This window comes from Nuphar pumila, chromosome 8 (genome assembly GCF_984573655.1).
Source record: "Nuphar pumila chromosome 8, dmNupPumi1.hap1.1, whole genome shotgun sequence".
NCBI classification, from domain to species: domain Eukaryota; kingdom Viridiplantae; phylum Streptophyta; class Magnoliopsida; order Nymphaeales; family Nymphaeaceae; genus Nuphar; species Nuphar pumila.
The window spans coordinates 118333866-118355224 of record NC_143256.1 but is presented as its reverse complement, the minus strand read 5'-3'; the positions used below and the strand labels follow the sequence as shown (position 1 = coordinate 118355224).

Here is a 21359-nt window from a genome sequence, read left to right as displayed (position 1 = left end):
ATTCAAACTTGACTTCAAGAGATATCTAATTAGACATTGAAGAAGCATCTAGATCAAATGAAGGTGGCAACAATTACCTATTGTGGTAGAAGTTGTGATAATCTATGCTACAAAACTATTAATTTGTGGAAACTTATCTTGTTGAAAAAGAAGAGATAGGAAAATCATGGATGTAGGAACCTATACCGAACCACGCAAATAATTGGTAAAAAGAAGAGATCTAAAATCATGGATTTGTTGAGTTTGTACTCAGTTAGATGTTTCAATTGGACCTGACCAATTGGTATAAATAATTTGTAATAACATTACCACTACCTCAACATGTGGCCATCCGCAATCTCCCCCGTTTGACAACAATACAAATGCATCAACTGCACCATAAATCTCAGGGAGCTTAATCTGAGGTATGTGAGTATCATACGGATAAACCGGTGCCCACCTAGAAAAAGGCTCCTCTGCATCAGGAATCAGGATCCTCAACAAGAGTACTGGATCTGCTTCTAAGGTTCCTACTTGAAAGTACTTGAGAAAAGAGGAAGTCCTTAGGTATGAACTGTGTACTTCTGCGACCAAAGGGGCGTATATAGAGAACATGCCAGCCGGTACAAATGACATGTAAAGTTTAGGCTTTGTCCACACACACACAAAAGGAACCCTTAGTGAAAAAACTTTTTTTTTCACATTTAACCCGACAGATGTGATCCACATGTTCGATTTAGTAGAAACCGAGCCTTAGATCATGTTTTTCCGATGTGTATGATGGATTGTCTGAGGGTTAAAAAATCAATAGCCTACTATATACCAAGTTAAAAAATTATACTTTTACATCGAAGAAATGCAATTCAAGGGTTGATTCCTATTATTTTGATCATGTTGAATGCATTCATCAGGTCAGACTTAGGCAAAGCAACCTCCCTCTATGAGTTCCAACATATTTTTTTATTGTATAAACTCTGATAAATAAACACATCTATCAGTTTAGTTCAAGCAAAAATCAACTTCAACCATGTTTTTTGGTCGAAGCTTAACTTAGTAACAAAAATTGACTAGAACATTCTCCGCCTAGCTTCAAGACCATTTATGTCCCTGACAATCTCAAACTCTTTTAAAAAGCACACTTGCATATGCTTTTTGCATCATTTAAGCCCATAAATGTGATCTATATGCTTTATTTAAACAATTTTCATGTTTAGATGTGTTTTTAACTAAAAAACACAACTGTTCATAATACACAAAAATCTTAATTAACAAGAAATAAAAAATTCTTGTTAAATTGATTATGCGTGTGCATTTATGTATTATCATATTTGTAACAGATCCAATACTTGCTTTGAGAAAATTCTAATTGTTTTTTCATTCAATTTATTCAAGTTACTTTTGACAGCGTAAAGACATGAAAATGTCTAGGAATGCAAACAGGGTTAAGCTGATTGCAGCGCCAAACATGTCAAGGATTAACTTCTCTGAGACTTGAACATGGTTTTGCCCAATGTTGTCAGTATCAGTGGTGCGTATCGAGCGATACAATAACCAAAAAATCGATATGATACTAACCTAAATCAGCTATTTTTTAATAAATGTAAAAAATATGTTAAAACTAAATTTTTATTATTATTTTAATGGTTTTAACATGTGTCATGTTCTAATTGACACGTATTTTTTATTATTTTTGGCCGATTCAGATGATACACACAAATCGTTGGCCAAACAATACAAGTTTGATTTCGATCTTGACAACATTGGTTCTGCTTCTGCTGATCACACATTCTGCGGCCTCATATCCACTAGGCGAGGAGAGCAAGGTATGGTCTAAAACAAAGGAGGGTACCATGCCCCTAGATGACTCTGACCAATGAAAATAGTCACATTCATAGCAAGTTTCTTTGTTGTTTCCAAGCGTTGCATCTCATAAACTCAGCATTTTCAAGTTCACCATGTTGGAGAATTCCTGAATTATACCTACCTCCAGAAAGAAAAGGGCCCAACCAAAGAAGACACAGTGAATAGGGTTTACCCTTGGGCATTGATTATGACATCTTTTGGTGTCTTAAAATCCCCAAAAGCTTGTGTATGAACATAGATAATCTAACTTGAGATACTTGAGCTCTAGATAGCTTGTGCCTGTGATTACTACAAATATGGTAAGAAAAACAATGGGGCGGATCAGGTGCAATCACATTGCACACTTTCAGTGCGCTCCCACATGACTGCCCTCCATCTGCACTTGACAACCTTCCATCTTTGGGATACAACCTGTCAGCTATGGAGCTCAACAACAGATGAAGCGGCACATTCAGGTGCGGGGTGCACTAAAACCCAACATCTCAGAAAACTCAAAATGGAAACTTGGGGAAAACTCATGGGAAACACAGTTATCGCGCAAGAAATTTGGTTTCCATCATATGAGAAACCTATTGATTTTGTCTGCAAAACACATTTTTTGTGTGTTTCTTGCGCATTTCACTTAAATAAGAATTTTTTTATAAAAAAACTAAGACAAATACGTCATTTAAAAAATGTTAGTTACATGTTTTTTAAAAAATATATTTTATAAATATCTTTAAAACCAATATATAATGTGATAAATAAAAGTAAAAAATCTCATAATTCATGTAATTGCATTATTTTTACATTATTTCACGGTTGTCATAATTCTCCATCCATGTCTTACCCTCCCACCAACCTCAGATTTCAAGTGGGACTTAAAAAACAGACCACACAAATGTCAGTAATTCAGGACTGCAACTTCAGGCAACCACTTGCATTGAAACTAGGGAAAGCATTTTTTACTCATCTAGAGGTCATCTTCATGAGACCAGATGCATTAAAAATCTGCAGCTTTTCTTTTTCTCTTTTTTTTTTTCAAGCAAGCTAGGATAAGCCTCAGTTGGACTTGAGTAGAAAATATATCAGAACAGTAAAATCGGTTGCATCAAAATTTATTGTTGCAGCCACAAAGCATTGTATGATTTCATCGAACAAGATCGCAACACCATTTTATGCTAATTTCCACAAGTGAAACACCTAATAAATGAAATTGGTCCCATCATTTATGTCTCAAACTTCATTTTCCTTTTTATTTTTTGAGTGAAGTATATAACTTCATTTAACAACAATAAGTATAAACACAACCTTTTACGTTTATCATCCCATCGATAAGGAGATGATAACGTCATTATTTGAATTAAATATCTTCAAAGCATATAAAACCTTTTAGGCAAGTCTCACACATAGTTGACACATAACCACTTACTAGCCACAACGATTGGTTTTCTTATTATCGACAACAAGTGATAAAACGAAACAGATCTGCATTAATCCCAGGTTACAGAAGCAGGTTCTTTGCTGATTTAAAAGGCAACACCACACTCCCCACCACAACCGCTTCCACCGCATCCACCACTCTTTTCTGATATGCCACTCTCAAGCTTGCCACCACAACCACCGCCACACCTCCCACCACCACACATGCTGCTAGACTCTCCAGTACTGATACCACACTCCCCGCCACAGCCGCCTCCACCGCATCCACCACTCTTTTCTGATATGCCACTCTCAAGCTTGCCACCACAACCACCTCCACACCTCCCACCACCACACATGCTGCCAAACTCCCCAGTACTGATACCACACTCCCCTCCACAACCGCCTCCACCGCATCCGCTACTCTTTTCTGATATGCCACTCTCAAGCTTGCCACCACAACCACTGCCACACCTACCACCACCACACATGCTGCCAGACTCCCCAGTACCGATACCACACTCCCCGCCACAACCGCATCCGCCACTCTTTTCTGCTATGCCATTCTCAAGCTTGACACCACAACCACCGCCACACCTCCCACCACCACACATACTGCCAGACTCCCCAGTACGGATACCACACTCTCCGCCACAACCACCTCCACCGCATCTGCCACTCTTTTCTGATATGCCACTCTCAAGCTTGCCACCACAACCACTGCCACACCTCCCACCACCACACATGCTGCCAGACTCCCCAGTATTGATACCGCACTCCACACCACAGCCGCCTCCACCGCATCCGCCACTTCTTTCTGATATGCCACTCTCAAGCTTGCCACCACAACCACTGCCACACCTCCCACCACCACACATGCTGCCAGACTCCCCAGTACTGATACCACACTCCCCGCCACAACCGCCTCCGCCACTCTCAAGCTTGCCACCACAACCACCGCCACACCTCCCACCACCACACATGCTGCAAGACTCCAAAGTACTGATACCACACTGCCCGCCACAGCCGCCTCCACCGCATCCGCTACTCTTTTCTGATATGCTACTCTCAAGCTTGCCACCACAACCACTGCTACACCTCCCACCACCACACATGCTGCCAGACTCCCCAGTACCGATACCACACTCTGCGCCACAGCCGCCGCCACCGCATCCACCACTCTTTTCTGATATGCCACTCTCAAGCTTGCCACCACAACCACCGCCACACCTCCCACCGCCACACCTCCCACCGCCACACATGCTGCCAGACTCCTCCCCAGTACTGATACCACACTGCCCACCACAACCGCTTCCACCGCATCCGACACTCCTTTTTGATATGTCACTCTCAAGCTTGCCACCACAACCACTGCCACACCCCCCACCACCGCACATGCTGCCAGACTCCCCAGTACTAATACCACACTGCCCGCCACAGCCGCCTCCACCACATCCGCCACTCTTTTCTGATATAAAACTTTCAAGCTTGCCACCACAACCACCGCCACACCTCCCACTACCACACATGCAACCAGTAATGATGCCACACTCTCCACCACAGCCACCCCCACCACACCCCCCACCATTCTTCAATACCATTCCACACTGTCCGCCATAGCCTCCACCGTAGCCACCACTTACTGCATTACCGCGTTCTGAACCACAGCTTCCACCGCAACCACCACATACTCCACTTTTAACAACAGTCTCACCCTCTTTTCCACAGGCACCATCGCAGTCTTGGCCTTTCTCAGCAGTGACTACCTCTTCTGATGCCAAAGATTCCAAAGTGCCGCTATTGTTAGTGAAAAAATTGTGATAGCCTTCCTTTTTCAACGTATCCGAAAGTATAAAGGCAAGAACAACTCCAGGCAAGACAAACCATTCTTGGTTGATCTGTGTTGGATCACAAAAATACATCATTGCACAATAATAGGAGTGAACAACATCCAAAAGGGAAAAAGGGAAATGTAGTCAGGCCCTTAATGACAATACACAAGCATACATGGATGAGCAATCCATACTGTCCCTTGAAGAATCTAGGACAGGAGGACTTACCTTGAGAAGGCCAGATTTCAAGTTAAACAGTGCCAAGGCTTTGCCATATGGATCTTCCGGAGCAAATTCCACCACTGTTACGAAGTCTTGTTCATTTTTCTGTTTCTTATAGCACTCCAGCTCAAAATCTAGCCTTCTACCAGGGAAGAGTTTAACCTGCTAAACGTAGCACCCAGCATAGTGAGTAATCAAATTTGACCAACGATGAGAAGAGCCAAAATATTTTGTCAACCAGGCCAAATGACAGTTTAAAATATTGCAAGCAAGAAAAGCCACATGCAACTTAATGCTGTTTCTAAGTTTTTGTTGTTTTTTTTCAGATTGGAGCATATTGGTTTTTATCTTTTAACTTGAACAAGAAGTACTATGGTCAAGTTAAACATCGTGAGGCAAATCATAAGGTTGATCATGCCAAAGGGAAATGATACATATAATGATGCTTGCAGGAAATTCACCAACCCATTTGTTTTTCAAGAACCAGTTCAAATGCAACACCTCAAATATTGGAAAAAAAAAGAAAAATAAATATCAAAACTAAGAGCTAACAGAGAGAGGAAACCTATTTCTTTGGCACTAAGAAAATGTTCATCACTGTGAATGAATTACATGTTCATGTTTAAGGAAAAAATTCAACTACTACTAAGTTTTGTTTATTAAAAACTCATCTCAAAGGACAAACAGTTTACTACAAACTTGTGTCAAAGGACAAAGTCAACGATAATTTGAACCAAGTCAGGTAAATAAGATTGGACCATGGAAACTATACAGGCATGAACAAATTAAAAATTGAATCTAGTGTTGCAAACATGAAGCAGGAAAACACACAAATTCTACATATTGCTGCATGTCAGAGCAGCAGTTATTCGTTTAGGGTAGTTTCATTACATGGCAAAATTAAGAATAGACTTAACCACACTTTGCCCTTTATTCTCAAAATTTGTTGAACCAAGAATTCGAGTTGTCATAGTAACAACTTTACGTAGATGCTGAGAAAAAGTGAACACATGAGCTTGGAAGAAAGGTATGAGCCAAGAAAGGAAAGTGCTCATATAGCCGGCTTATTCATGGGTTATACACTACATTAAGATACAGGAAGGAAACTTACCACCCGGCGACCATGAAACTCAATAACGTGACCATTGACACCTTTTTCCTTCTCCAGCTGAAGGCACCAATCAGAGTTGATCAATGACCATTTTGTAAGATTGTTATGTTCAATCAACTCATTAGCAAGGATCCTTTCTTCCGCTGAACATCCTGATACACCAACTATTTCTCTCTTTTGGGAATGGGCATTGTCTGTCTCTGCTTTCTTCAAGTTTCTGAGACGATTAAAGAAAAAATGTTCGTCTGATGTACCAAAAATTGGTAATTGAAAATAAGCACCATCATCCCTTGAAATGGGAAAAAAAATGAACAAGCAATGATAGAAATATTTTGATATTCTTCCAGAACGAAGATATACTGCTCTTTAAAATAATTTTTGAAGAACAAAGATTTACAAATCATAATCATGGTATATCTATGCATGTCAAAAGCTCACTATTGATCTTCTGGGGACTACAAAAAGAACTAAAGCAATCTCACACTATCTCCTCAACTAAATCTGCAGAGAAGTCGAGAAACTTTCCAGTTCTTAGCTTTAAAAAACCTAGGTCTTTTTGAAAGGCTCAATACAGACCGGATCATCGGCAGGCCACGTCAGACGGAACCTTGGGGAGTCAAGAATAATTTGATTCTAGAGGGCACCATTGCACCTGGGTTCATAGCCAAGAAGAAAAATAGTTGGGGCACTAGAGTACAATTTGGAAAGAGATAGTCTTTTACCGGAAAACTTGTGAGGGCTATCTGGAGGAGGCAGAGGTTGTAAATGCATTGCCAAATGCAGCATGCTATTGCAGCACCCTGGCAACGTATCTGGTAAAAATGATTCTTTTACATTATCAATTTCTTTCGTCTTTGCCCACTGTAGAAAATTAGTTGGATGTGCATAAAATCATGTCAATCCTAAATTTACCAATCAAATACGTTAACCTAAGATATCTAAGGTGGCGCTTCATTTATGGAGGAAATTTATCGGATGGAAAAACCAGTAAGCTTAACCTCTCAAAAGATGTGAGAGACGTTTATATGTTTCAATAACAATTATTTCACCATTTGCAAGAAAACAGGCATTGAACCTTTCTACAGGGAATATAAACTTGTGCAATGCACTGGATATCCCCTAAAAGAATAATGTCAAATTATAAGTAATCGCTGAAGTCTACCATCCAAACTTGAGACAGAGAGAAGTAATTGGTTCCATAAGCAAGAAAGACTGATCCTATACAAAAATCAATCTTAACATCATTGACGATGTACAAATCTTAGCATTAAAATCTAGCTTTCGAGACCACCCTATCCAATAGAGATCCTATACCATGCTACTTGAAGAAAGACTAGCATTCTTCAAAATAAATTTGAATTCACGATATGATCTCTTTATACAAGTGAATGATTATCCTTTTATGAGACTTTGCTTCTATTGAATATGGACAATGCATGTGCATATTTTAACGCACATGTGTGTGCATGTGTTTTTGGTGTTTGCATGCACATATGCATGTATATCTGTGAATATTGACTGGCTCATGAGTCTTAACATAAACACAAAAGTAACTTCGTGCCTCACCTCATCTGGATGCTAATAATCTCATTTCCCTTATTATCTACAAAACGAGTCCAGGACTTGAGCCGCTGAATCCTCCCCATAAGTGGATTGAAACATGAGTTTAATGCATATTGACCGGACTGGGACATGTGAAATACATGTGGTGCAATAACTGGAACAGTGACAGAGACAGCGATGTGCAAGTAAACTGGCTCACATCCTGCAACTACAGCATCACTTGACAATTCAAACCATTTTTCTACAGAAAATGATGATGAGTTAACCAAATCCTGCAGGGATACAGAGGTCGTTCCTATGGTTTTCAGCTGCCTACTCAGAGGAAGACTAGAAGGGATGTAAGATACAAGCTCAAAAACAAGTTCCCCATTAGGTTCACACTGGAATGCAGATACTCGCTTCTCCCCAATTTCAGATTCAATACCTATTCTACTGTAAGAACTGAAAAACAAGTCAGGTTGGTGTTTACTGCAATTGACAAATAGTGAGCCCTTGGGATCTGGTATAAGATTTTTTACCCTCACAATCTCCAAAGTTACCTGCATGAAAGCATAAACATGAATTAAGCATACCAATCAAACATGTGGAGGAGAAGGTGAAAGGACAAAAGGAGAAAAAAAAGAGGGGGTTGGGGAAGGGCAGGGACTAGGATATTTGACACTAATAACTCCTGAACATAATTCTGGAGATAAGAATAAATGTAAATAACAAAATGATTTAAGGTTTGCTTGAACTTGCTTGAAACTTCTTTTTTATACGCTTCTCTTTCCTTTTTTCTTTTCAGCTCTTAGCTGCCAGACCATTTGAGTATTGAAATCTAAAACAGGACTTCAACATGAAGAAAGTACCTTTGATGTTATCAATAAAATTGTGCAAGGACATCTCAAATGAGGTCATCGACATTATTTCACAAAAATGACTGAACTTTTCCAACTATTGAAAAAACCATGTTCTTCTCATCATTTTTTTTTGTCAAAGGCCTTTTTCTTTTTCCTTTTTAATGCTATCAAGCAGGGTATGGATTAGGCCGACGAGCACACATGTGGGCCACCTGCGACCCCCGAACATAATAAATGTGGCCACCAGCAGAAAATTATTCAGTGTACATGAAAGCTGCAAGATAACAAAGGTTTGTCCACTTTCCAGCACAACCAAATACTTTCATAACTTGTGCTTAAATCTCAGATTCAAAAGCAAGAGATGGCATAAACAGATAAACGACAAATCTGAGAAGAGGCAAAAATATAAAGAATACCTGAATGGTTTTAACCTGTGGAAGATCAAGGAACTTCTCATATTTCCTACATTCAGGAACCTTTTCATTCATACAGGCAGATAAGATAGGATTGACCACCACTGGAGAGGGAGGATTGCCTCTGTACATTGCACCAGCCCGCAAATACCTCCTGCCAAATGTCTCCTCCCACTGCTTGGTGGTACCAGAGAACCCAACATCAAGCTTCTTTCCTTTGGACCGATCAGAATCCGTATCATCATGCTCCAATACCTTCCCAAGCACTTGAACCAGGTCTTTGTTGTAACAAACCGGCTGCAGTTGGTGTGAGTGCCATATCAAATCAATATCATAAGTTGGCACACAGAATCGCCGCACAGACTTTTGCTTGTTTCTCTTGATCAGATGCAGGAAGCCCTTATACCTCGCTACAGCTTCTTCAAGAAATAGAACATCATGCATACAAGGTGTAGCTACCTGTCCACAAAAATAGGCACGTAACTTACAATTCCTAATGAGATAAAAACTCTGCAATGATTAGTGCAACACACTTCCAGAAAGCTAAAAGGAAAACAATACGGGATCCAAACAGACGAGAAAGGTAGCAGAAAAGGTAAAAAAAGGATCACAGAAAAGAAATTATCTGGAAACCACCTTGGGCATTAAAAACCAATAATCATGGATAGGTGAGACAAAGATAAAAAGGACATACTCAAGGGTATTGATTCTATTGAACAAAAGAAACAGCAGTTACCTGGTATGAAAAAGAGCTCTGCCTCTTAACGGCTGCAACAAAGTCATATCTAATGGATGCAACAGTATCAGAAACCTTTCCAACAATATTTTCTTGGGAATAGCAGCATAAATCAAGCTCATACGGTTCTTCTGGATATAAACTACCCCAAAGTTGAGAAGTTTCTTGTTTGGAAGACCCTTTCACGGTAGACTGCACATCATGATTGTCAAGGGTCCTTCCATAGAACTCTTCACAGTCCAATTTGTACTGCACCTGCAAACAGACCGATGGTTAAATTGTTGCTAGTTCCATCGGCGGAAGGATTACACGCAAAAACATAAGTCATTAAAGGGCTTACCGGATTAAGCCTATGACAATGCCAAACCCATTCACAATCAAGAGGCACAACCAATGGCCCTTTCGTGACCTTGGACTCATGGTGCTTAGCAAGCAAGGGAAGCCAGTAATTCTTGTACCTGAAAATTCAGTATTATAAAAAACATAACTCAGAAAAGTCAGTCTATCAACCAGCTTTGTAGCAGAGGAAGAGAGGAAAATATAGTGAATTCCTCCTGTAACTGATCATCACAATGTCTGAACATGGCTGTCTGAAATCAATATGAAGTTTTCATGCATATCGAGGTGATTGTGCATCTAAAAAGATGCATGTGGTTTCAGAGAAATATGCAAGGAACACAACGAGATTACAATGAAATAAGAGCAATCACCTGTGGATAGCTCTGTCTAAAACAGGACCATGATACAGACATCGATTTCTATCAACTGCCTCAAGAAACAGCAATTGTTGTTTGGCAACCGCAACTAGATCTTGACTAATTACGATCCTTTGAGCTTCAAGCCACTCCAGTTCTTGTCCATTGTCCATTTTTTTTCCTCAAACAAAGACGAAAAATGCTTTCTTTCTTTCTGCAGAGGGAGGTTATAGCAATAGTCAACATCTAATAAAAATAATTTTGCAATATGATGTATGGATGATACATGTTAAACCTCACTGCCATATATACCAGGACTCCTTGTCCTTAGGAAAGCGATAACTGTATCCCTCTAAAACAGTTATTTGGGTTCAGTTATCTTTCTCCGATTTGTAAAAAAGGAAATGATCCACAAGCAATGGTTACGTTAAGAAGAAAAAAAACACCAAACTAAAGGAAAAATCATCATCATCATGAAAGTTTTCAATCTTTTGGTTATGAATATGAAAAATGTCTAATAATAATATTTTCCATTTCAAGGGAAGAGGAGAACCAAATCTGGAGAAATCCTACATCACAAAGCCACATTAGAAGCTGAAGTTAAGACATGAAATACCAGAACAATTTAAGAAGGTAACCACAGCATATGCCAGAATTATTATGATATGAAACGTCAAAATGAAGTGAATTACAATGGATCTGCATCAAAATAAATTAAGATTGGACTCATCACAAAGAAAAAATAAACGCAATAATTATGTTATCTTTGTCTTCAAGCCTGTACTTCCAGCTCAACAACGAAAGCAGACCGCTCTAGAGATTTAAGGAAGTCACAACATGAAACATTTGGAAATTTCGTCAGATTAGCTAGCAAAAAGGTAAATATTCAGAGCCAAAAAAGGAACAATAAGAATCTCCTAATACCACCGTCTTTTCTTCACTACCCTTTTCAAAAAGACGCATATATCACCTTTTGAGTTGATATTTGATTTGTTCTCTTTAAATATTCGCTCCAGGTTTCGCATTTCTTATCCCATAGCTGTTTTTTTTTTTTTTTTTTTTAAATTTTCCTCCCTGATTTGGAAGTTTTGCTCCTTATTTCTTCAGAAGTTCTCCAACGATTTACTGGAATTTCTTTCACCGCGCCTCCTTTCGCAAAACAGAAAAGAAAGGCAAGTGCAGATGTGCGTTATTCTATCATTACAGTTTTCTCAAGTTTCCGCCGGATTATCAGTCGCAAAATTTCACGATTACCGCATGCCTTTCCACACTAAAGCTGCAGTGACTCTCGGAGCAAACTTCCATCATGTTCACTCATATTGTGCATAGTTATGTAAATCTCAGCAAAAAAATTCAAGATCTCTCAAACTAAGATTCCTAAAACCAGAATTCGGAGACAAGGAGAAAAATCAATATCGTCTAGTAATCATCATCGGAAAACTCAAGAGGAACGATGAGTTTCGAAAGTTGGACAATGCTTACACCAAAGAGGTCACTCTATCGCACGCAACGATTCAATTGAAAGTCAAACTCAGAACCGAATTCTACTCAGTAATAACGACAAGAAGAACTAAAGAAACAAAAATCTCGATAACGGTTCTCTTCAAGAACGCGCTCATTTCTCTAATTTACATCCAAGAGAAAAACACGTAGTCACGGAGAATGTTCCGACGAGTTTTCAGATTTCCGGTGGCCGTCCTACTAAACAATGCTAAAGAGAAGCAAAAAAAAAAAAAAAACGCGAATCTCATCCGTAACTCGTCGGATAACGCAACTTCCCTAACTTTCAAGAAGGAGAAAACGAACTCACGGTCAGGGGAGAAGAGAGTTGTGGAGGGGAAGGAAGAAGAGGAGGTCGGCGACGGGAGAGGAGAGAGAGCGAAGAGGGACGTGGGCGGCGGTGAGAGGGGAGGCGCAGTCGGGGAGAGAGGAGGAGGAGAGGAAGGCAGAGAGGGTTGGGCCCTCTGTGCCCTTTTAAAGGCACGGGGGGTGTGTTTAAACGGGGAGAGAGAGGAGGAAGGCAGAGAGGGTGGTGTACTGTATTTTATCATTTCTAACAATCCCAACTGGTAGCGTCCACTGGACCTCATGCCTATTAGGCATACGCGAAAACAATTCTATTTAAATGTCAGTTGTCAGTATCAGCCTGAATCGGCCGATGAGTATCGTATCGGTAGAAAATTGATACGATACTAACCTCCTGAATCAGCTACTTTTTTTATAAATGTAAAAAAAAATACTTAAAAATTAATTAAAACTATTTTAATGATTTTAACACGTGTCACCATTATGATTTTTTAAATTATTTTTGTAGCCAATTCAGAACGATTCACTTGAGAATTAGTATCGGGCCGATTCACCTAAATCTTTGGCCAAACAACACCTGACCGATACCGACAACTTTGATATAGTACAAAAAGAGTTGTTAGTTGTGTTGGAATTTAAATGGCACATTGTTTAAGTAGTAGGGGGTCTGCCTAACCCCAGCTTGACTATTAAAAAAACCAAACAACGTGATGCATGCCATTTCTTTGGATATGGATCTTTTAAGTAAGGTTTGAATGTGCATTAGGATCGGGTTCAGTTTCTTCAATTGAACTACTTACCAATTCAGATCAATGTTTTAGGTTGTATTTTATATTGATCCTATTTAAAATCCACCTCGATTACATTTTTCTACAAGTAAATAGCTTGTTTTCGTATTATTTTCTCCTGATCTAGTATTTTACCACATTTATTTTCTATCCAGATTCAATCTAATTCATATTCATATCTACTGTTTACATTCTGGATTCAGATTCATATTTGGCAAGATCCAACCAGACCGATGTTAGTGAAGGTACTTCTTTTTCTCTTAAGAGATATTTGTGTGCACTCACAAACCCAGACCCTATAGGGTCCGGGTATGGTGATAAATAATAAGACCCAGGTTCGGACCAGAAGGTTTGATCAATACATGGACCCGGGTATAGTTTGTGAAATTTTATACCAAACCTGAACCCGACCCGAGTTTCGATTAAGACCCACAAATCTTTATGACAAAAAATATGATTTTAATGGGTCTGGTTCACGTAGTTCTTATTGGGTCCGGGTATGGTTTTTCTTATAGTGAACCTAATTAGACATACCTTACTCGTAAATCGGGTCCAAGTTTGGTTTCACCTGAGTCTGAATGAAACCCGACCCGCTGACACCCCTACCTGGTAGGCAAGGGGACCTTAAGGCTTTTACCAACCGGAGGCCAGCCAATATAGGCGAAGAATATGGTTTTTTCCTTGGATTATCTAAAAAAAATAATTGCAAAAAAGTAGAGTTTGTTAGACGTTCATATCCTTGCTATGAGATATCATTTTTCTTCGGGTGTATAAATGAATGTGTCTGTTTAAGCTCAATTTATTCTTGTCCATCGAGTTTGATTCATAGCTAGTTTCATAACATAGGGGTTTATGGATAAAACAGTTCCTAATAGAACCCACTTAATGGAAATATAAACGATGCATGTATCCCAACTTTTCCTTCTTTTCTGGATAAATAGGTGCATTTGAACAAGCTCTTTCATATGGTATATCACTACATGTCCATTGTGGGGTGTAACTGGGCCGGGTATACCCGACTAGAACCCATATTGGTGGACCCATGGGTTTGTGTCAGGTTCAAAATATAGTCTCCTAGTGAAAATGGGTCGGGCCTCTGGTATTATAAATGAAGATTCAAACCTGAATGTACCCGACCCAATTATGTAACCAGACCCAAATGGTTCTCCATGTTTTAAAACCGAACCCACTTGAACCCGCTCTGTACCCGAACCTGCTTCGTACCTGATCGATCTGAAACTTTCTAATTGACAAATATGATACATTCAATTAAACATTTTATGATGTTGATACCCTTAAAATTAATATGTATTGTATTTTAGTAATCCAAACTTTAATTCATTTTTCATTATACTTCTTATTACCCTTTTCATGAAAATTGCTGGGTTGAAGTGAATTCTAAAATAGTACTCGAGAACACATTGAATTTGACACATTTTGAATATGATATATTATTGTTTTTTTGTTTCAAACTTAAAATGTTTGGTTGGTGTGGATGTATTCATTTTATATTTATTTTGTTAGCATATAATCTTCTTAATAAACAATTGATTATGTTAATTTATATAATCTTTATTGGCAGGTAACTATGTCTATAATAACGATGGTATCAAGACTTTAGCTGAAACCCAAACCCATTAACCTATGTGGGTCTACTTTTTTGAGCCATACCCAATTTATGCTTATGGTTTTACCAGAATATTCACAGGAGATTTACCAAAAAGCTTGCTGGAGGAGGGCTAAAATTTGAGGACTTGTACCATTGGTGAACCAGTGTCGATGAGAGATTTTTGCAAAGTCCCTGCCTGCCGGAATATTGGCATGAATGTTGTCAGAATGTCGCCAGAAGATCGCCAGAATGATTGGTGATAACCGGTTGGGGACAACAAGAACGCTAGGTGTTGCAAAATAAGGCATTCATATGAAAAAATGGGTTGAGAAATGAAGTGTCATTTATATGAGACAAAATTTCACAAGAAAAAGTAATTGCGCGATACAGGTATGATTGGAATAAAAAATTGCACAATATTAGACTTTCGCAATACTTTATGCGATACTCATCAAGAATTTCATAATTATTAGACTTTCGCAAATTTTATGATTTTCACTAGTGATCGCACAAGACACATCACAAGTTTCACAAATTGTTTCAAATTTTGCAAACTTTTTTGCAGCCTTCGTTATGATTTTGTTGATGAGTTACGTCAGTGTAATATTTTAGTGTCATGTCGTGCGAAAATAAAAAAAATTGCACCGGCAATAGGTAAAACCAGCAAAAAAAAAATTGGTAACATGCAATATTGTCCATTCGACGAATTTGGTACATTGTGAAGAATTTATAGAAATGCACCATTTTTGCCATATAGTATGGTTATTTCTATTTAGATTTTCTTTAAAAACTCTCCTCTGTTTTCAAGAAGTGATGGACTCATCACTGGTATGAGTTGAAACCTTTTCCCTTACTATAATGATGTGTAACTTCAATAAGGTTGAGATTTTCCTATGTGAACTATTTTTCCTAGATTCTTTGGGTCTCTTCAACACCTGTCAGATAATTCCTAGGTAGTAGACACCCTAAGGTTCAAGATAAACAATAAATGAATGTGTGAGTTAGCAAAAGCCTCATTCATAATCAAAATCTTAAGAAAATGCAATAGAAAAGGCCGACAACCACTACAACAAAGCAGTAGATTAGCGACGACCACATTCCATCGGTAATCCATCGCTAATCCGTCGCTAAGAGGCATAGCGACGGATTAGCGACGGCGAGGCGACTGTATGCTTACGTCGCGATTTTTTCGATGCTAACTGGCGACAGATTTATTCTGTCACCAGGTCCGTCGTTAATTGCGACGGACTAACGAGCGTTGTATTCCGTCGCCAATCCGTCAGTACTAAACGGTGACCACGACTTGGCGACAAATTTACGTCCGTCGCTAGTCCATCGCTAGATTTATATGAATAGCGACGGATGGTTCCGTCGCTAATCCGTCGCAAACACGAAAAAAAATTTAAAAAAATTTATTTGAAAATTAAATACCGAGAACGATACAATTTATATTTCCTGTAAATAAAAAACAAACCACATAAAAAATTCCATATAAAAAGAATCTGCAACAACTAATCGTTCCACCTTAAAATTAACAAGTTTAATTATTTACAATTCAACAATTACAATTAAGAAACATAAAAAAATAAAACTTCTTCAACACAGTTCTCTAATCATCGCCAAGATTTTATGCGTCTTCTTGTTCATTGCCTTCATCTGTCCCTTCAGCTCCGCTACGTTGATTATCGCTATCAGCCTACACAAGAAAACAATAGTCAGTATTGATAAACAAAATATAATGAAATAAATTACACATTATATGTGATTCTATCATGTGCTTATGTGTGTTCTAAGGCAATAAAAAAACTCTATATGTGATTCTATCATACTCATATGTGCTCTAAGGCAGACAAAAAGTTATATATGTGATTCTATCATGCTCATATGTGTGCTAAGGCAGTCAAAAAATTGAATATGTGATTATAGCATGTTCATATGTGTTCTAAGGCAGCTAGAAAAACTCTATATGTGATTCTACCATGCCCAGATGTGCTTTAAGGCAAGCAAAAAACTATATATGTGATTCGATCATGCTCGTATGTGTGCTAAGGCAGTCAAAAAATTGAATATGTGATTATAGCATGCTCATATGTGCTTTAAGGCAGGCAAAGGAAAAAAAATTATATGTGATTCTATCATAAATGATATATGTTCTAAGGCAGTAAAAAAACAATATATGTGATTTGTGCATGCTTATATGTGTTTTAAGGTAGTCAAAAAACTGAATATGTGATTATAACATGCTCATATGTGTTCTTAGGCAGTCAAAAAACTGAATATGTGATTATAGCATGCTCATATGTGCTCTAAGGCAGGCAAAAAAACTTTATATGTGATTATAGCATGCTCATATGTGCTCTAAGGCAATAAAAAAACTCTATATGTTATTATAGCATGCTCATATGTGCTCTAAGGCAATAAAAAAACTCTATATGTGATTCTATCATGCTCATATGTCTGTTAAGGCAGTCAAAAAACTGAATATGTGATTATAACATGCTCATATGTGCTCTAAGGCAGTCAAAAAACCGAATATGTGATTATAGCATGCTCATATGTGTTCTAATGCAGTAAAAAAACTTTATATGTGATTCTATCATGCTCATATGTGTTCTTAGGCAGTTAAAAAACTGAATATGTGATTATAGCATGCTCATATGTGCTCTAAGGCAGGCAAAAAAATTTATATGTGATTATAGCATGCTCATATGTGCTCTAAGGCAATAAAAAAACTCTATATGTTATTATAGCATGCTCATATGTGCTCTAAGGCAGTCAAAAAACTCTATATGTGATTCTATCATGCTCATATGTGTGCTAAGGCATGCAAAAAGTTATATATGTGATTCGATTATGCTCATATGTGTTCTAGATCATGCTCATGACTTGGCTTTGTGTCAGGTCCAGTCTTATGTCACCCTACCACCGAAGCCAGAAATCATAGTTATTGTTAGTGGAAGGCTCAATTCTAATTACAGTTCAGCTTAGTGGGAAATTGCAAATTCATTTCCGTAGAGGTTGGAATGATAATATATGCAATCTCTTCTGTAAGTGATAAAACATATGAGTTTATCTTTTGTGTGTTTTACTTAGGCTAGTGAAATCATCAACCACCGACCGCCCGGTTGATGTGTGGTTAAACATGAGCATGGTTGTTATCTATAGAATATATGGCTACATGTTTATTTGTTTGTTTCTGAATGCAAACAGATCAATGGAACTCAGTCCAGCACGTCCTGTTGTTCTGGCTGCCTCAGTCCATGTCAATTCTCTAACGTAGTGATTATCGAATCACCATAGAACAACAAAGTCGAAAGATCACTCCTCCATTTCAGTATCATCATTTGAACTGTTCTCAGGCTGCATGTCATCCTCACAATTTTCAACTGACATACCATTATCACTGTATTGGTGCATAGAAGACAAATCCTGATTTGCAACACCATTAATATCCTGAGGATCACTTCTACCATGAGGTACTGGTTTTGTGTATGTGTAGTATGGATTAGCAGGATGGTTCATGGCGTGTGCCTGTGTAAACAACACACATTCTACATCAAGAGTTGAAGGTTGTAACATGTTAACAGATATGCTGAGAAGTTCAACCAGGCATCATTTTGCACAAGACAAAGTTCCATCATTCCTAGGCCAATGTGAATATCAATAGAACAAATATAAACATAGGAGGGTAGAAGCTAGAAGGTTAATGGTACACATGCATCTAAAGGATACGTTCAAGTAACAACAATAATCACAAGATTAACTTGAAAAGTACCTAGTATAGATGGTGCATTCTGAAATTCACTATGCTATCCATCTCTTGAATGGGACTAACCAGGTCAACCCTGCCAGTATCTCCAACATGATGGCCTGTGAAATTGATTGCCTCATCTAGGGTAAGAGCGAGTTGATCGGGCCTCTGAAGTAACAAATGGAAAGTTGGTTGTAGTTCATAGCACTGTTCAAACAAAGAACATCAACAGAAGATGTACAATCCTAGACGGGCTCAAGACATGGAAACAATAAGCCTTCTGACATCCCGAAGATGCCCAACAAATTGTGTACGGACAAGAGAGAGCAAAATGAAGTCATTTTGTTGACCCTGGAATTTATCCACTGTTGTCACCTGCACATGAAACAATTATGCAGAATTATGTTTACCAACAAATCTGAGATGGTTGAAAAGTTGTCTGCATGGGATGAATTATGTTTACCAACAAATCGAGTTCACCAAGCCTTAACCTCATTTTGGTCCTTGGCTCAGACCAAATTAAGTTGGCTGCATTGCCAGACCGATGCATTGTGATGCCAATCCTCAGTCTCTGGTTCATACATATCAAAGAATGCAATAGTAACTTGCATGGTTTACAGCTTATGACACAAAGGGCCACACTAGCAATGGCCTAGCCTGTGCCCTTTTTAAGGGTAGAGAGCTCATCATAACAATGAGCATAGACACATTAAATGATGCTTTAAGTCTCTATAATGAAAGTCTTCTAAAATTTATTCAAATCATCGAGTAGATATGCACTACCCTTCTAGGATTTCCATCTAAATTTAATTGAAAGAACTTTTACCTCCTTAAACCTAATAATGTTTGGATGCCACAATGGTCTGTGATTAATGATCTCCCTCTGCACATTCTCATCAATCTGGAAGGTGAAACAAAGAAAACAAAATAAATAAAACCCTTTTAAATGAATTAAACTACTAAATCAACCAAAACTCAAGATCCAAAATCTAGTAGCAACTTTAATTCATTGGGTTCTCCAACTATCATTAGTACCATACCTATATTATTTTTCTTGCAAATTGACATAATTTTTCTTGTCAAGAAATTCTTCTTACATTTTTTAGAGAATGTAAAAATATAGGGGATTCTGTGACCTGTGGCAGCTGCTTATCAGATACAAAATTTGAAACAAATATTTATGGGAGGAGTGCTTCAGCTGTAGACACAAAGCATATTGGAATGCTCATGTGTTTGGTAACATAGAAAGGTGACCAGAACATCATCTATGACCATATCAAACATGGAGCTAATATAGATTCAACAGATGCCCAAGGAAGAACTGCACTCCATATTGCAATTCTTACCAAGAATACTGAAATGGTGAAGCTTTTGCCAGAGTGTGGAGCAGATGTGAACAAACCAGACGTCAAAGGAACAACACCAATAATGTTGGCCAACCAACAAGGGCACAAAGACATCTACACTCTGCTAAAGAAGTATGAGAATCTAAACCAAAGTGAGCCTAGCACACACCTCATAGGGGAAAAGAGAATGGAAGGCACAACAATTGATAAAAAACAAGATCGAAGAGGAATATCTTGCCATGGCAATTCCGTGATCATGGTAGAAAGGCATTCAACTCCAAACAATAGCAGCAGTCCCATTGATAGAGAAGCCTCAAGTTTTTGCAAGAAAAGGGTTACAATACATGCAGTGAAGACCAACACACCAAAAGCTCAGCATGGAAAACTAATAAACCTGTCAGACACTTTGGAAGAGCTTCTTGAAATTGGTGGTATGTCTCATAGTTTGCACCAAATGTTTGAAATGGAAAACAAGAAAATTCCCACTGGATGGTCACTAATAAAAACAATCTCTTAAATATGTGAATAACCAAACAAACAAATATTCAAAAAAAATAAACAAGAAATGCATGGAACAAACTGGTATAACTAAAAGTCTAAAACCAAATAAGGAAAAAAAATTTATGTTCTTTGTATCCATTCATTACTTGTATAGTCTATAACTGCAGGTCAAAACAAAATTGGTCAATGAAGAAAATGCAAAAGTAGATGATATCAGTGTTGTTTGAGATGGATATCACTTGTTTTTCCTTGAGGAACAACATGAACTAACAAGGTACCAGGTGGACTAGTCAAGTTTGTAATGTCATGATATAGAGGTGCAATGGAAGACACACATCTAAGTACGGATGAGTAAATAACTCATTTCCAAAACAAATTAGGAAGCAAGGCATAATTTGTGTAAATCAAAAAGTTATAGTGAAGTCTTTATGTCAATTCTTCTTCCTTGTCATAGAATACAAATTTAAATAACAGAAATTGTTCACTGAAGAGTAGGCTGATAGCCCTTACAAATCTCTTCAGATGAAAAAAAAATGTTACACAAAAATTTATTGCAACTGCAAGAATAGAAAGAGCAAATACAACCTTCAATTATAAATGAAAAGATTAAATGGCTGAAAAACTTTCTAAGCATGCATGCAACTGCAACCACAAACATGTGGGAAACAATCCTTCTGGTGATCTAATATAGCCATTCTATCTGTTATACACACCTCACAACAACATCATTCATGACACCAGGAGCATGTGAAGAAGAATCCCACATGTTATCTACAATCAGAATCTGAGTCGCCCAGGTTAGCTAAATGCATTGAATTTTTGAGGTATAATAAGTACAAACATCACGGTTGTTTCACTGTCCAATTGATAGAAAAAAGGTGAGCTTTTGTATTAAAAACATATC

General features: G+C 38.1%; 1 protein-coding gene across 1 annotated transcript; it reads right to left on the bottom strand.

Annotated features, from left to right (window-relative positions):
- Positions 1-3350: 3350 nt before the first annotated feature.
- On the bottom strand, positions 3351-10827 carry LOC149830389 (glycine-rich domain-containing protein 2-like). The gene is made up of 8 exons (XM_090015447.1): positions 10670-10827; positions 10300-10417; positions 9960-10214; positions 9227-9682; positions 7975-8510; positions 6409-6625; positions 5304-5459; positions 3351-5141 (listed from the first exon to the last, which is right to left on the bottom strand). The coding sequence occupies exons 1-8, from the start codon at positions 10825-10827 to the stop codon at positions 3351-3353; spliced, it is 3687 nt and encodes a 1228-aa protein (XP_089871573.1).
- Positions 10828-21359: the final 10532 nt, after the last annotated feature.